Source organism: Montipora foliosa, chromosome 2 (assembly GCF_036669935.1).
Source record: "Montipora foliosa isolate CH-2021 chromosome 2, ASM3666993v2, whole genome shotgun sequence".
In the NCBI taxonomy this organism is placed as follows: Eukaryota; Metazoa; Cnidaria; class Anthozoa; order Scleractinia; family Acroporidae; genus Montipora; species Montipora foliosa.
In genome coordinates this window covers 6,898,270-6,915,373 of record NC_090870.1, presented here as the reverse complement: position 1 = coordinate 6,915,373, position 17,104 = coordinate 6,898,270, and the positions used below count along the sequence as shown (strand labels likewise).

The 17,104-nt window shown below is 39.8% G+C and overlaps 1 protein-coding gene across 16 annotated transcripts in view; it reads right to left on the bottom strand.

Annotated features, from left to right (window-relative positions):
• The window catches only part of LOC137992259 (synaptotagmin-4-like), an 89,561-nt gene that overhangs the window by 354 nt on the left and 72,103 nt on the right, over positions 1–17,104 (bottom strand). For 13 of the 16 annotated variants that reach the window (XM_068837479.1, XM_068837484.1, XM_068837483.1 and 10 more), the window contains 3 exons: positions 7,916–9,072; positions 5,535–5,655; positions 1–3,654 (listed from right to left, as the gene is read on the bottom strand). The exon at positions 1–3,654 is cut by the window's left edge and continues 354 nt beyond it. In XM_068837479.1, coding sequence (XP_068693580.1) covers positions 3,338–3,654; positions 5,535–5,655; positions 7,916–8,941 — 1,464 coding nt within the window. In that variant the 5' untranslated portion in view covers positions 8,942–9,072 and the 3' untranslated portion in view covers positions 1–3,337. Of the gene's footprint in view, positions 3,655–5,534; positions 5,656–7,915; positions 9,073–10,671; positions 10,731–10,821; positions 11,125–14,448; positions 14,669–17,104 lie in introns of those variants that run through there. The other 3 variants (XM_068837492.1, XM_068837477.1, XM_068837476.1) reach the window with 3 other exon arrangements.

Sequence of the window (17,104 nt, the reverse complement as noted above, 5' to 3'; positions counted from 1 at the left end):
AAAACGGAGTAAGAAATCTGGAATTGTTTTTTTAATTGCGTCTTTTGTAGTCGGCATAACTTGTAATTGTTAGCTGATAAGTCTAACAAGTTCTTGTTTGCTTAACACCAATTTATTTTTAGTCTTAAAAAGTACGCCTTGTCATTTTATCCCCTTGTCAGGACTGCCTGAAATTATTCTTTTGAAATGTGCTATAGGACACCGGCTCCAAAAATTGACGAAAATTGAAAATAAACATACTCGAAGAAAAGAGGGCGGGTTATGCATGTCTGTCGGCAACAAGTTAAGGACGGCTTAAATGTTGTGTCGATTCCATCAATTGCGCCTCTAATTAAAGAAAACACTGCAAGTGAAGAATGTTCTGGAGACATCAGTGACAATATATTCGCTGATAACAGAAGCATATCAGCTGTAAGTTGATTAACAATAATCTGGGCCAATTAAGAAAGGAATAACAAATTCTTGAAGGGCGCATGCTGGAAAGATGATATAAGAGAACACGGAAAGGACTCTTTAAGTATTTACGGTAAAATCGATCCACAGAATAAATCCCTAATCATTCACCAGATACAAGGGAGGTTAAAATTTTTGGGACATTTCGCATCATGAAGATAAATCTATGTCACTCCCCCGCCTCCTTTAGCAACGACGACGGGAACGGCAACGAGAACGTCACCTCAAAACATAAATTTGCGTTATTGTAATCACTTCGCGACTATTCCAAGCTCTTAAACATGACAATGGTGTGGCAATCCCTCAAGAATGAAGCCGATATGAGTCACGCTTAGTTTGGGGGAGAAAATGAAAATTTATCTCTAAGTGCTGACGTCCTCAATAAAACCTCAAATATGACTATTTCACGTTGTTGTTTTGCTGACGACGGCAAAGAAATGGACAAAAATGAAAAACGCACGTGCAGAGCGTGCAAAGCTATTATTTTTTCCCACTAAATATGCAAATTTGTGACGTTCTCGTTGCCGTCGCCGTTGTCGTTGCTAAAGCTCCCAAATGTCGAATTTTGTGCGCGTAAATACCCAACTCGCTGTTTTATCCCTAGGGTTTCCTTTTAACAATAAGGTAGAAGGGGGAAGGGATGGGGACAGTGAACATCCCCCAGTTATTGCGAAATACGTTTTTTCGCTCGATTGAAACGGTGGTTTTTTTCGCGTTTCCGTAACGTTTTTCTCTACTGTCCCAAGGATTTCGGTCCCACATTGTAGGATGTCTGTATTGGAAAAAAACGCATCCAAACGGCTGGTTGCCGATGGCCGCACTCAAGACAAAGGGCTTAATTTTTTTCTAAACGAAACTGTAAATAAGATTTTTATTGCTTTTTTTTTCACGGCTACAGTTCTGCATTTTTGTCTTTCGACCGTTCACCTTTAAAATTAACAAAGCACTTTTTATTTAAAAGTCAAGTCCTAAGTATAAAGTTTAAAATACTTTTCGCAGTACTTAGAACATAAAATTATCAGAAAACAAGGCAAAGACGGGATTGTTCTATTGGTGCTCGATGGTACCCTACGAAAACTGTCCCCTTCTCATTTATAGACCGTATTCCTCAGTAGCAGCCAATCATCCTCACTAGCCTTGATCGGTAGCACGGACAAAATTCAAAAGAACATCTGCTCCAAAGTGAGGCTAGTTGACAATTAGACCCGTAGCCCGCAAGGGCTACGGGTCAATAGCCCATGAGGTGAAACCGAATGGGCTACTGATCCGTGGCCCTTGAGGGCGAAGGGTCTAATTGTTTTAGTATCACCCAACTAGTCGGACAGAAAAGGCAATAATAAATGAATAAATAATTTATTGGCCACCATTTATGAATACGGTCTACTATATCATGACTTAGGGCGACATACTTGATTTAGTGATTGTGTCCTTCATGTAGTACTTACATGATGGACTCATTAATGGTTTGAGTATGCTCATTCCCAAAAAATCGTACCTATCTTTATATTTTGATTTAAATTAGAAAAGAAGTCCGGTTATCAGTGAAAGAGCAGAGGTACTTTGCATTGCACTGCACTGTTGTGACTATGGTAGCTACATCGACGTTTGAATTTTGCCATTTCATCCTGTATGAATAAATACAGTAGTAAAAGAAAATAGAACCGATATTCCTTTTCTGAATCTCGACAGCAAATTTGCGCTTTGGGTTTGCATGACATGATGATGTCTTTTGCACTCTCTACCGCGGCCACGACTGATGGTATTGCTCTGACTTCCAACTTGGACAGCATAATAGTCCATTGCAACGTTACTCTCAAATGTCTCCAGTACCCATTTATACACCTGGACGAAGAGAGATTCTTGTTCAAGGATACTACACGGTGACGACCCTGGTTTCGGAGTCCGGCGCGCTAACAACTACAATACCATTCCTCCACACTTGCACGCGGATGATCCTGCGTAATTTAGTGAGCGTTCACCGGGCATCATTGGTTTAGGTGGTTGCGCTTTGTGTGTATTGGGTGAAACCATCAGGATCCATGGACGTTGAAAACGACAGTCACTGCGCCAGAGCGTCGTACCGTGACAATTACGCCCTTGCCGCTTTCAGATATACCCTATGCGGTTAAAAATGCCGAATAAAATCATGACAAGGACGAAGCACAGACTGCAAAAGACTACAGAATATGAGAGAACGCTCTCGAAGACAGGTTATTAGGTGAAAGGCTGATCGCAAAATCCTGATCCGATCCGCCGAGAATCAATTCATTTTGTTTTCAGTTCTTTTGTGTTTCACGCGATAAGGAAGTGTTTTTTCTTCATTCATTCACACTAAAACTTTCATGCTAGCAGAAGTCTCTTCTTTTTGCTTTGTACGGGAAAAGACACCTCTTCCATGGGTCGAAACTCACTATGATCCAACCACAGTCCACAACCTTGGACGAAACTGCATGCCCCATGATGTATTTGCTGACAGTGACTCGACTGTCACATCACGTGAGGATTCGGTCGCTTAGTAACCGCCGCGCATGCAGGAGCTCCCGACTAGAAGCAAAACTTTGTTTGAAATATTTAATCGGGATCCCAGCACTTCGTCCTTGGTGAACTTGTCGGTTATTTGTGCCCAAAAACAGGCCCTCAATGCAGCGCCCATCCAAGCATGATTTAAACCTTTGTGCAGTCATAGAGAGTTCGTTAAACAGTCAACACTGCAAAATGAGACGATTCCCGAAAGGCCCTGGAGGTCTTCTCCTAGAACTACGGACATAGCGGCGTTTAAAGACAAGGGACCTCTAAAACGTTTATTTTCAGTCTGGACGTAACAAACTTCACACGTGATTTTGTTCGTTATCAGTCATCACTTCCTGCCATTGCAGAATGCAAGTCAACAAATATCTTTGTGTAGCTTATGCCACTTTTCAATATGTCTACTCGGCGACTCAATCATTGACTTCCACTGCTCCTGGCCAGAGCCAAGCGAATCATATCCAAGAATAACAGACCCCAGGCTTCCCCCGCCAACGTTGATCTCCGAGTGATTGACAATCTTGAGCACTACGGTGGTCATAGATATCTGGTCAGCAGACACATTGAAATTGAACTTCTCATTGTACACGGGATTGAGGCTACGACGTTTGACGCGCGTATTAGCTTTGGACATGCGCACTCCGTCGCAGTACAAGGCAAGCTTCACGTAGGGGTCTGAAGTAAACCGAACAAAGAAATGTACTTTTTAACAACTGTGTACTCTTTTAACGGATTGACTACTTTCAATCACTTTTTTTAAAACTTGTCATTTTGCGATAATATTAAGATCGGTTAACGTAACGATCTCACATCCAAATAAATGTATATCTTACCTAGATAACCGTTGAAAACGGAGCTTAATAACTTCCATACACACGCGCATTTCATTGCAATTAGACACTAATTAGAAGTAATTTTATATGCATTTTGTAAAGGGTATAAGTGTGGACAACTGGTCTCGCGCAAATTCTAGACTGGCATATCAAGGAGAAATAAAACCCATGAAGATACTTCCGACACTCAAACATCACAAAATTCATAAGCAAAGGAAAGGAACTTTATTTAAGCGTCTAGTCGCTCTAGCGCTGGAGCACTAATTTGGGACAATGTAAACTGAAATCAACAAATAAACGCAAATCAAATCAAATTTTGGTTTTTGAGGAGAGGGGAAAACCGGAGTACCCAGAGAAAAAAAAAACCTCTCGGTGCAGGGAAGAAAACCAACAAACTCAACCCACATATGACGCCGAGTCTGGGAATCGCACCCAGGCCACACTGGTGGGAGGCGATTGCTCTCACCAACCCTGAAGACGACGCGTGCAGTGTTCAGTAATGATCCGTGTAAGGTGGATAGCAATTTCCTTTGTTATGCGGCAACGGGGCTTTCCCCACATAGGAATGTTATCATTTTTACACAGAGAATGCATAAACCTACAGGAAAGCCGTCAACGCAATAAAATTCATTTACAGCCCACTTTGAAAGGGTGTTTTTTTGTGTTAAAAGATTTTGACCAATCACAAGAGTTGAAAACAAAAGCCAAGAAACGTTTACAATTTTACACGTTCCCCACATACGATTTCTGTGGAATTCATTTAAACTGAGACCAGATGAAAGATGGAAGATGGTTGGAAAGTAAGGATGAATATAATGCTGCTTTTATGAAGTTTTGTTAACTTTTGCTGTTTAAGCCAATCAGAAGTAAGTACAGACAATAGAAAAGTTATCACCTTTTTGCATACCAATTGAATTCCAACATGTTCGTTGCCGTTGTTGCTATCGTTCTTATCTGGACCGTTTCTTAAATGTTTAATTTATGCCCATTGTTTGTTAGCCGTGTAAAAGATAGGCCACAACCAAGCGTCTCATTAGAAGATCATCCCATTCGAAAATGAAGTGCTTTGGGGAAGCATTACCCGAAGGGACAGAATCGAAGGAATGGAGACATTCTCTATGGTTGAAGCCAAATGCGTTTTAGAGCACATTGATAGAAAGAAGATTTAGTGGCTTGACCACTTTACAAGAAGGTCTTCAAACCAATGTACCTCACAAGCCGACAACCCTAGAAGATCAGGAACCTGAGCACATGGACGACCCATGTAAAGAAAGATGGAATTTTTAAATCGGACAAAAACTATGCATGCATAGAGGAAATAAATGGCAGGGAAGCAGAAAGGAAGCTCTTTATCGCCGCAGCGCCTCACAGCAAAAGCGGAAGTAAAACGCAACGTATCAATGAATCGGGAACACTTGGACGCTAAAACTCGTATGACTAAACTCATGATCACATCACAAAATTTTTGCCTTGGAGGGGGTGTGAAAACAGGACTAGTGTAACAAAATCGTCCCAGAACAAAATAGCTACGAAAATTGTAAGCCCAACTGGGCGCTGGATGTTTAGTCCAGGAATGGATCTCTGGACACATTGGTAAAAGGCGACTTCTCTCAACAACACGCTACCAAAACTCGGTAGCAGTCGGAAACGATTAAACCATTTGATCTCGCAAGTTAGGATTTATGAAACAGGAAAACGAGAGCTATCATTATGAAAACATACCTGTGCGGTCAGCGGTTGCTTTTGGAAGCCCACGAATCTTAGTGACAGTTATAATAAGACGCCCACTGATTGGTCGAAAACACAAAGAAACACACAACTCCCCAAGATCACCTGCCTCCGCCTGGAAAATAAAACGCTTATTAATTAACCAGTGATAGCCTTGCTTCCGCGGATAGTTATTGCTGTACTTAGAGAGCAAATGATTTACACCAAGTAATATGTGCAGGGATATGGCTTTCACGAAAAATATTGGAAAAATTTTTCGTGAAAAATATTAGAGGGCAAATGATTTACACCAAGTAATATGTGCAGGTATATGGCTTTCACGAAAAATATTGGAAGTTTAGGGAGATGTAAGAATTTGGAACTAACATTCAAAGGTAAAGTCCAACAAGTACGGGAACTGCGCAACCTGGCGTGCTCAACTCGTCCCGGCAAGTTGGTCTGCGACGACTTCACATCGAAGTCGTAGAGGTAAGTACGAGTTTGTCAAAAGGAAACTGCATTTGATTTAGAACTGTTTCTTATAGTTTGAAGGTGTAATAATCATATACTAACAATTTTTAAGTGTTAGGTAAATAATTTGGGGAGTTTTAAGGCCTGAAAAACAGCTTAAAATGCTGATATTTTGCAAGAGAATTAGTGTGGTTTTCCGCAGAATGGAACTCGTATTATACGCTTACATAAACAAGTAGGGCCAGTTATTAAAACAAAGTCTAACTTAGGTCGCGGCTTAAGACAATCAGTGGACCTCCAAATCTGTTTATAAGCGGTGTATTTTAAGTAGATAAATTGCTGTCTAGTCTGGAATGCAAACCTTCTTGTTACCATCAGCAGCAGACAATATTTAGATATGATTGTTGGCAATATTGAAAATGGCTTAGAACGCGGTTTTGTTAAACATTGTCTAAACTATGTTTTAATAATCGACCCGTAGAGTAGAGCACGACGTCGAGAACGAGTACAAGTTGTACTATTTGAAACAATAGAAATCAAAATGGCCGCCGTATCTGCAAAAACGTCTATACAATCTTTTTGTGCAGATGATTGCAAAGCGAGTCTAAGCGCAAAGTTTTTCTTATGGAAATAAGTTTTCATTCTTATTTAAAGTAGAACTAATTTACATCACAAAAACTTCGTACTTAGACTCGCTTTGAAGAGGAGACAGACAAGAACCATGAACTCGGAAATGACCTATTGGTTTTCTAGTTAGCTCCCCCGATTAAGGACTAAATCTTTTTAAAACAATACAGCAACAAAAACGCCGCTTCAAAATATAACTGCATTATCTCAAGTATTCGCAATTATAACCCACCCATCCTCTAAAGGAGGCTTTGTCACGAAATTTAGTTAAATTCATCGACCGGAAACTGGGAAACACATCAAGCGAAACGTGAAAATAGTTACTTAAAACAACGAAGCAATGTTTGAATAAAATTACAAATACAAAAGCGGGAAAGGATGGGCAAAGAAATGAATCAAAATTCGTGCCGCATGTGCAGCACGATTATCTTTTTCTCCTCAAGGAGGCTCGAAAGGGTTTCAACACTTAGAAGACACTCCCTTTAGATCGAATGACGCGACAACACTGTATCACGTAACAGCAATGTTATGGTACCATATGAAACACAGATTATTTCTAAACAAGATATGGTCATTATTGTGATGTAATAAGATACCTTGGAAACAAGAAAGCCCAGCAAAAACATATTTTGGATTTAGTTGCTCATATCTGAAAAACGAACTCGGTGACAATCCTTTTTTATTACTGAAAAGTGATTAGAAGGCCACGATCAAACTTTCGGAAAAGTTTAAAAAAATTCTGTCTAGTGGATTCAGAGCCATCTTTAAAAAATCACAGAATTAAGGTGGCTCTGAATCTGCTTGACAGAATTTTTTTAAACTTTGCAGAAAGTTTCATCTTGCCCTTCTGAGACATCCTGTTGCTTTAATTTCACAGATTTCAAATCTCAAGCAACGACAACGGCGACGGCAACGTGAACTTCACAAATTTGCATATTTAGTGGGAAAAAACAATAGCTTTGCACGCCCTGCACGTGCGTTTTTCACTTTTGTCCATTTCTTTGCTGTCGTCTGCAAACCAACAACGTGAAATAGCCAAATTTGAGGTTTTATGAAGGACGTCAGCGCTTGAGGATAAAATTTCATTTTCTCCCATAAATTAAGCGCCGTCCCGACTAGTGTAATTTTAGAGGAACCATCACACCCTTGTCCTATTAAAAAGGTTGAAATAGTCACGAAGTGATTACAATAACGCGAATTTATATTGTGAGATGAAGTCCTCGTTGCCGTCGCCGTTGTCGTTGCTTAAGTTTCCTATTGAAATCTCTAGTGTTTACTGATTACTGAAACACACATACCCCAAATGGAATTGGAGGTTTAAGGTATAACCACTTGGTGATCGAAAACGAGGCACTGTTGTCCATCAATTTTAGCTCCGATAATGGGAAGAGAATCTCGCCTATGACGTCATCACCAAAACGCTCTTTAAAAGTGTCCTGAAAGTTCACCACTTTAAACTTCAACTCATACTCTTTGAGTCTGTCCTTTGAAAAGCCCGAAACGACGAAAGTCTCGTTGAAAACAGGATCAGGAGTTCCATCGACAGTTTTCGTCCTCTGCCAGCAGAATTGCTGTGGAAGAAGGGAAAGTTTCACCATTGAGCTAATTCCTTGCTTATTGTCTGTAATTGGAAGATTGATCGCTTTTATAATGTTCACTTGAAGTTCAGTTTTCGCGACGTTGTAATGCAACGCAAATCGAATCCTTCCTCGATTTCCATCTGTGTTGTCTGGCGACGAAACCTTGTCCTCTTCTATCGAGGTAATCTCTTTGAGATCAATCTCCTTCGAACTCTTCTCGGGCAAATCCAAGCGCTTTTTGTCTGGAAAGTTTTGTTTACTTGGCTTGTTATTTTTCACAGGGCTATTACCTTCACAAGAAGTAACTGAATCTCCCGTTTCACCTTGCACACTCTCCAGTTCTTTATCACCCTCGTCCTCGGTCTTATCCAAATTGTCCTCGAGTGACGCATGCGTGCTGGAGTCAGATTCCACATTATCCCTGGCACCGGTGGTTAATTTGTCACGTGACCGGTTATCAACGTCATCCTCCGATATAGAACTCTCATCAAAGTTCTTCTTAACTTCACCGTTAACAAGTTCGTTGGAAAAAGTACACAGCCGATGGTAGTAGTACCTTGCAGGAGGTGTACCAGAAAAACTGCGATTTTTACTTTCTTGAACGTTTAGAGAGACAGTTTTTGGAAACGAAGAGTCAACTACTTTGTCGCCGAGGACCACTTGAATTTTCTGCGCTTCTTTGGCGGCGTTTAATTTGGTCCTTTCTGCGGTCATTTTCTTGTATGCACCGACGCCGAGTATCATAAACCCATAGCCGACTGCAATTCCCAGTAAAATGGGAAATATTAAAATTCCAACTAAGCACACTAATCCACTGTTGTTGAACGCAAGACGTGTCAGAAAATTGGATGAAGGTTTTCTTTGTGGATCGAAATCTGCAAGCACAAAGTAGAGGTGAAGTGAGATTGATGACAGCATTTGCAAAGTGCATTTTCTGTTTTGAATATATTTAAACATGCAACCATCGGCCATCGCACGATGTCTGGGTCCAAGAGATGTATTTTTCGATTCTGACCATACCGTCGGCAAAAGTTCGGATTTCTCCGAAGAGAAATCGAGCCAAAGAGGAGGCTTGTGGGAGCTAGGCTATTGACTTGGTGTAAGGTGACCTGAATTGTCCTACTCATGATACCGATGGCAATGAAATAAGGACATGGGCAACGTCGACGGAAATTTCCATCCAAAATATAAGTTAACGCCATCTTGCGACAATGTAAAATTCGAGCGAACTATCATATAACGGGATTGGTACGAAGGGTTTTAAAGTAAGGATAGAAAATGAACTGAAAATTGCCATGTGCTCACGTTTTCGTCAAAACGTAAAATTTGGACAATTCACGTTCCTTTGGGGAGAACGTCAAAGAAATGCACTAAAATGCATGCGGCACGTGCGGCACGAGACGATTTCTGTTCAGTTGCGGTTCAAACTCAAAGCTTCCTGTAAAATACTCCGGCGGCTACTCTGTCAAATGTGACTTAAGGACAATCACTACTTTTGGCATAGTCCCCTCTTCTAACTCTGATACGTGCTTTCCGCGCATTCTGATTGGCTACAATAGCTCAAAGGCGAGTAGTAAGAAAAACCTTAAATAACAATGACCACAACTAGGTTTTCTGAGCCCGCGAGACTGAGAACCCGCAGCAAACCACTGGTCAGCAACCTGGTCCCGGTCATTGCTGTCGAAGGTCTTCCGAGTACCAGTGGAGGAAAACAAAATGGCTTCCCTTTTCGCTTCGATAAACTTGGCTACTTATTCAACTTGTGTGATATATACTAGGAAAGTTATTCAAATCAGTGAAAATGATTTCATAAAATTTCCATTAGATCTCAATTGCTTTGCAATCCTTTACTTCGATGATTTTTACCGATAAACTATTTTTGGCCATGCATGAAAAGGACTGTGAGGTTTTCATTCAAACCAGCATAATTAACTATAGCTATCTAAAGACAAAAGGTCACTCTAAGTGGAATAATTATTAGAACCTTGTGCAACAACAAACTGACCCATCGAGAACATAACATTAATAAAACGATTCCAATGTGGTTAAGTTTGCTACTTAAAGTTATATCCTGATGTTAACAAAATATTCGATTTTTCTGGCATCAATAAACAGGATCGACGGCAAGCCGGCAGTATTCGTAAAAACTTAAAAGGACACAAAAAGGAAAAGCTTACGATTATAAGAACGTACGATTCAGTGAAAGAAGCGATATCCGTATTGCAGAAATTTAGTCAAAGTAATTTGATGTTTCCGTGATTTTTTGTTGATAATCGACGCTCAATCGACAAATAACAAACGACGAACAGGTTGTGTTTACATCGGCATTGTTACGATCTTAATTATTCTTAGCCCGAAATCCATTTGTAAGAAAAATGTTAAATCTCTTGGCTACGGATAGCTTATCACTTGTCGCCGAACTACAGTTCATCTCTCATTGTTGGGAAAAAATATCAATTTTCTCCCACCCTTACCTCATTAGCATTTCTCAAATCGGACGACAATTGTCTCGAGAAGGCGATGAAACCAGCCGCTAAAAAGTGAGCAGCTGAACAGTTATAATTTGTTAAAAAATGGAAGTAACATTAAAGGTGATTCATGTAAGGATAAAGGAAATCGCTTACCGCGTTTTCCTCGTTTCTTTTTGATGTTATTTTCCCCTATGAACGGCTTGTAATGATGTTGTAGAATGGGATAACCTGGCGCCATTATAAACCTTTATAAAAGTGGACTTCGAACTTGTCCATTATCACAATTAAGGCACAATGAAGGCTTGCTCTTAACGCAAGATCTCTTTCACTTGCTCCAAGTTTAAGCTCGGCTATCACCTCAGAGATTGGTAAATTTTGAAATTTAGTGGCATCTGCTTGACCCACGAAAATTTCGCTCTTGTTGTCCCGTGTTAGCTTAGTTGAATATAAAACCGTTCCGTGATTTGCATATGAAAACCGACGTGGACGTTTATTGTTATGATTTTTGGGCTCTATATTTGTGGCAGTTTACACAGGTGGACCGGACCTTAAGGAAGGACAAACACAAGATTCACCAGAGAGGAAACCCTTTGTATCGCACGGCTCAAAATGTAACAATGTCATTTGAAACTGTAGTGGGTCTTGATTTCCTCTTCCCGCTATATGGGAGGGAAAAATATGCTGCCTTAGTGGTTCGTTTCGCCATTTTAACCCCCGATTCAATGCGGCTGTTCGTTAGGGCAGTGGTTTCTTTCCAAACGAAGAAGCGTTTAGAAATTTGCGTTTTGTCAAAAATAAAAGAAAGTTGTTTGATTTTAGGAAATTTCTTGCCTGTCAGCTGCAGATATCGAGGGACTTTTAAAAAGGGAGAAACGAGATAGCAAAAAAAGAATATAGCTCAATAAAATATTTCATTTCAAGAAGTTGCAAGTGCAAAAATTTTAGTCTCTCCCTTGCATACAGTCGAGCAAATACTGTATAACTAGACGCATGTCTGCGTGAACTCGGGCTTTTCCTTTCTTGAATAGTAAAATGAAAAACAAAGAAAAAAAAAGGCAGTAGAGATGTCGGCTGGATTATTGTTTATTATTTAGGTCAGACGGATAACAATGATTCTCGTTAGGTTCACTCTTAAGTGTTCGCTCGTAAAGTGATCTCCAGTAAAGTCAAGGGCGCCCAACGTCAATTTTCGGAAATATCTGTTCGGAAGCTAAGACGATTTGAGATCTAGAATTTTCGGAACATTTGTTGTAAAATTTCTTGCTTGCCTGCCTGTCCTAGGATTTACGAACATCTAAAAAATGGTATAATTGCCCAATTTTGACGGATTTTTACCCTAAAAAGGTCACCTAGAATTTTCGGAAGGCTTTTTTCTGGCTGAAATTTTCGAAAAGCTAACTTTTGATCCCTATAATTTTCGGATCACTAGACTTTCAGCTAGGAAATCCGAACAGATGAAAAATTTCTAGGGGATAAAAATATGCTTATATCGACTGTTTAAATACTAAAATACGTTTAACAATGCTATGTTTAAGTGGTTTTGAACTATATTCTCGTTGGGTGCCCCTGTAAAGTTTGTGGACCAACCCGTTCCGAAAACTCTCGACATCCTTTAGTGTGGGTCTATCGCGAGCGGTGTGTGCATTTGTTTGAGCGTATTATGCCATATTCGTGCTGGAATTATCCTATTTTAACTGGATTCGAAAGTATATAGATACTTCGAACAACGGAAAATGGAAAGAGGTCGTCATTTTCGTTCAATGCCACGTATGCACGTTGGCTTAAACTTCGCGTATGCGCTCTAAAAGATAATTCAGCCATTGAACAACCACGTCACGCATGCGCTTTACATGAGTGGGATTTGTGACTGAACGCTAAAAACAAACCAAGGTAAGATTTAACCTCAGACGTTTCTCTCGGAAACCCCGAGTAAGCACCACAACTGTTTGGACAGAGGAGCGTCATCTTCAGATGCGCACAATAAAATGCGCTCAGGCTAAAAGACGCGTGCATTTTTTCGAAATTGAAGTTGTGCCAGAAATGAAGCAATGTTTGAAACCTTGGGCTGGAACTAAGCTCGGATTGTTTTAATTACCGAGTAAAGGAATCAATGCTAAAAGGCCCTGGATCAGTCTTGAAGAAATTCTTATTCTGCATTTAAATGCCCAAATCAGCAAAGGGCCTCACTGCTACGAAAACTTTCTCAATACTTCCAAAATCCACGCCATGATCAGAGGAAAAGGTAAGACATACATTACAGGGGCACCCAACGAATCTGTTCCTCACATTATCTGTTCCCCAGAGGAATCTTGCTGGCTGGCAAAAATACAGGTGTTTCGATTAGCTGGCTGGGAAATTTTGTTATTGGTAGAGGTTTTGCCTGGGAATTACTGACTTTTTCTAGCATTTCAACCCGAGCTGGCTGTAGAAATTCTGAAGACTGAGGACGACTAAAAAAAAAAAAAAAAAAAAAAAAGGACCCCTTCCCTCTCCCAGAGAGTAGTCACAAACATACGACGGCTGGTCAGAGTGATTGCGCATGCGGAGAAAACCTGTTTTGTCCCGGTTTTGTCGCTTTTATTCGGTCGTTTCGGATCGAGGGATTTGAAAGCGCGCGGAATTCCTGGCTGGGAAATAAATTTGATCAGCTGGCTGGGAAACCAACCAATTTTATCTAGCTGGCTGGGAGATTTCTCGTGTGTCTTGCTGGGAAAAAGGAACAGATAATCTTTTCCCAGCAACACTGAAAACACCTGAAAATGCCTTAATGACATTTATTTTCATTAACTGGGGTATAATAATACATTTTACAACAAATTGGTCGTTGGGTGCCCCTGACATTACTCCAACAAACGCAAGAATTATGCGTAAAAAGGAATTACATGTATCGCTAATTTTGACACTTCTCTACCGAGGAGATAAATATGCGCAGTAGCATAAACCACTGTTATCGAAATTGAATGCTTTTATTACCGACACCGAACAAGTCGAATAACTAACTTTCCTTAAGAACATTACTCTACGCGAACGATTTTTGCATCTTCCGGGGAGCCATATTGTTTCTCTTCTGTTGCACGAATGTAAATAGTACTTATCGAATGGTACTCACGTCTAAGTTAACCAATCACAATGCACAAAAAGCAATATTTACTTGCGAGTAAAACTAACAACCAGTCGATACAATATATGACACAAATCTGTGTACAAAAATTTCGAATAGAAGAGGTGGGACAGCCACAAGTTGAGGAAATGATCGCAGTTTTCCTGTTGTCACTCCGTCCTATTAATTAATCTTTGACCTTTTTACTTAACGCTTTGTCGTAAATTGAATATGATAAACTGGCAAAAATCCCGAAAATTTAAAGGAAAAAAATGGTTGTCTTGGGATAATTTAGAATAGTGCCTTGCCTGGCAAATACATTCTAGTCAAGATTTAAGTACATGTTTACACTTGACTTTTGCGATTGTGGGAACAAAAGCCTCCTTAGAAACAATAGATGGAAATACCTTATAGACGCAAATTAATTTGTGGACAATCAGTCATCCACGTAAAGACAAAGCTGGAAAACCGGCTATCGAATTTTACGTAAATTTTGATCAAAACTCGAGTGAAAATTAAAATTTGAATTCACTCCCACGTATTATAAAATAAAGTTCTTTGTTGAAGAGTGTCACAATGCTGTTGTCCTATTTCAAAATCATCCTACATTCAAAAGTTCCTGGAGTCTGTTGAAGACTTCTCGAATTTATTTTTCGCGTGTCAAATGAAGCGTCTCTTACCTCTAAATGTTGGTAGCGTCATGCTTGAAGAATCTAGAGACTGACGCCATTTTAACATGGCGACTGATGAACGCTATGCAGAGGTTTGCTTTCCACAAGCAGTGACGTCATCAAGGTCACCTGTTTGCAGCAGCGGGTCCCGCCGTTTTGTTGAGCGCGCGAGTGTAAACGAGGAACGGATAAGAAAAAGCGTGAAAACGTTAACAATCGCAGAGGTCATGAGTTCGATTCCCGTTCAGAAGCATGATTTTTTGCAGGCTTTAAATTTCGTTGATGGCTAATTAATCTTGAACCTGGCTGCTATTTACCGCAGTTCAAATTAATGTCTTTCATATGAACATATGAAGTCGGCTCGTCGTATCCACATCCGTTATATAGCTACGGATTGATAGTTCACTTGGTAGAGCAATGAAGTCATGGCTTCAAATCTCGTTCAAGCCGCCTGAATTTCTCCGGCTTTCCTTTCGTTGCCAAGTAACGTTCATAACTGAGATCTTGAACCAACAAGGACAGTTGCTTTGTTCGTCGCACGAAGAGGCAACCAGACCTTTCGAACACTTTAGCTCTTCAGTTTCAAAATCTAATTCCCAGAATTCCATAAAAGCAGTAAAATTGTCATAAAGGTATATGACAGAGATTAGACAGAAATCTAACACCATCATGTTCCGCTGTGTTAACTCTACAACAGCACCCTGTTAGTAGCTGTCAAGGTTCGCTTTGCTTCACGAAATCTTAAAAGCCAACGAAAAATTTACTTAACTTTCGAGTTATTACATCATAAGAATAGAATCTTAGTCAGTCACTTTCATTTGTTCATTCATTTGTTAGAAAGTAGAAATGGTTTTAGTTATCCATAGTAGTGAATAACTAACAATAACGATGGACAATGACGATGACGATGACGATACGATCACGATCACGATAGCAATAAAGATAAGATTCGTGATCCGCCTCATTAAATTCAGCACATACCGCTAAATATTTCCAAAATCCACGCCACGATCAGAGGAAAAGGTAAGGCATACATTACTCAAAAAAACGCAAGCATTATGCGTAAAAAGGAATTACATATATCGCTAATTTTGACACTTCTCTACCGAGGAGATAAATATGCGCAGTATCATAAACCACTGTTATCGAAATTGAATGCTTTTATTACCGTTACCGAACAAGTCGAATAACTAACTTCCCTTAAGAACATTTCTCTACGCGAACGATTTTTTGCATCTTCCGGGGAGCCATATTGTTTCTCTTCTGTTGCACGAATGTGAATAGTAGTTATCGAATGGTACTCACCCCTAAGTTAAGCAATCAAGGTTGGCTTCACGCAATCTCAAAAGCTAACGAAAAGTTTACTGAACTTTCAAGTTTTTACATCATAAGAATAGAATCTTAGTCAGTCACTTTCATTTGTTCTTTCATTTGTTAGAAAGTAGAAATGGTTTTAGTTATCTATATTAGTGAATAAATAACAATAACGATGACGATGACGATGACGATGACGATGACGATGACGATAACGATAACGATCACGATCATGATAGCAATAAAGACAAGATTCGTGATCCGCCTCATTAAATTCAGCACATACTGCTAAATCGCTTCGTCTCCATCGTAACGTCGCGAACTAACATATCGTGAGACAAACGAAAAACTTAATTACATTGCGGATGCCAACGACAATGACGAAAATACAATTACTTTACGTCTTTATAATATAACAATATTTAAAGCAAATACACAAGGACACATGCAGTAAACACGAGAGAGATTCATAATCATGTTTTGAATGCTGAGGATAGTAAACTAAAATGATGATTAAATCAACTTTTCTCTTTATTCGCAGAAAATTGACTGTAGGATACCTCCAGATTCAACTAGGACTCCAGTGGAGTAAACTGATTTAACGACACTTAGCAATCTTCGCTCCAAGTGCTCATTTTATTCTACCCATGCGCATTTCTTTTACACAACTTATGATGAGGGTGGGGAGGGCCCGTTGTTTAGAACACGGACATTGACAATGTTACATCATAGATTGCTCGGGCTTTAACAAACGTACGCGCGCGAGGGACGTACTGGGGAATATTGGCCCAAGGTCCGTACAAAAAACGACCAAGGGTTAATAATCTCCAGTACGGTTCCGAGCAAGTGAGGTTGATAAGTTGTTTATTATATAGACCGTATCCATAAATGGCGGCCAAGAAATTATTCGTTTGTCTTTGTGCTAATCATCCTTACTAGCCTCACTTTGGAACAAAGATTCTTTTGACGTTTGTGCGAACGAGGCTAGTGAAGGTGATTAGCATAAAGACAAAAGAATAATTACTTAGACGCCATTTATTTACGTTTAAAACTTAATTCCGCTTGCTACAATTGTACTGTTGTGATGAAAATTCTATTTCTGCTTTTAAAAGACTTTTTGTGTTTCGCTTTACTTGAATTTCCTGGGAGAGAGGAGAAATACGGAAAACGGACCGTTTCCATGGCAATAGTCCGTACTGTAAAATGCGGACCGAAAACCAGCCAATCAGATTGCTCCATTTTGCCTGAGAATTGTGCGCAATAAAATAACAAATTTTAATGCAGGTGGGAAGTTCTACTTTTCGCGCGCACTGTGAAATGGTAGTTTTAGAATGGATTGCTTTGATAAGAA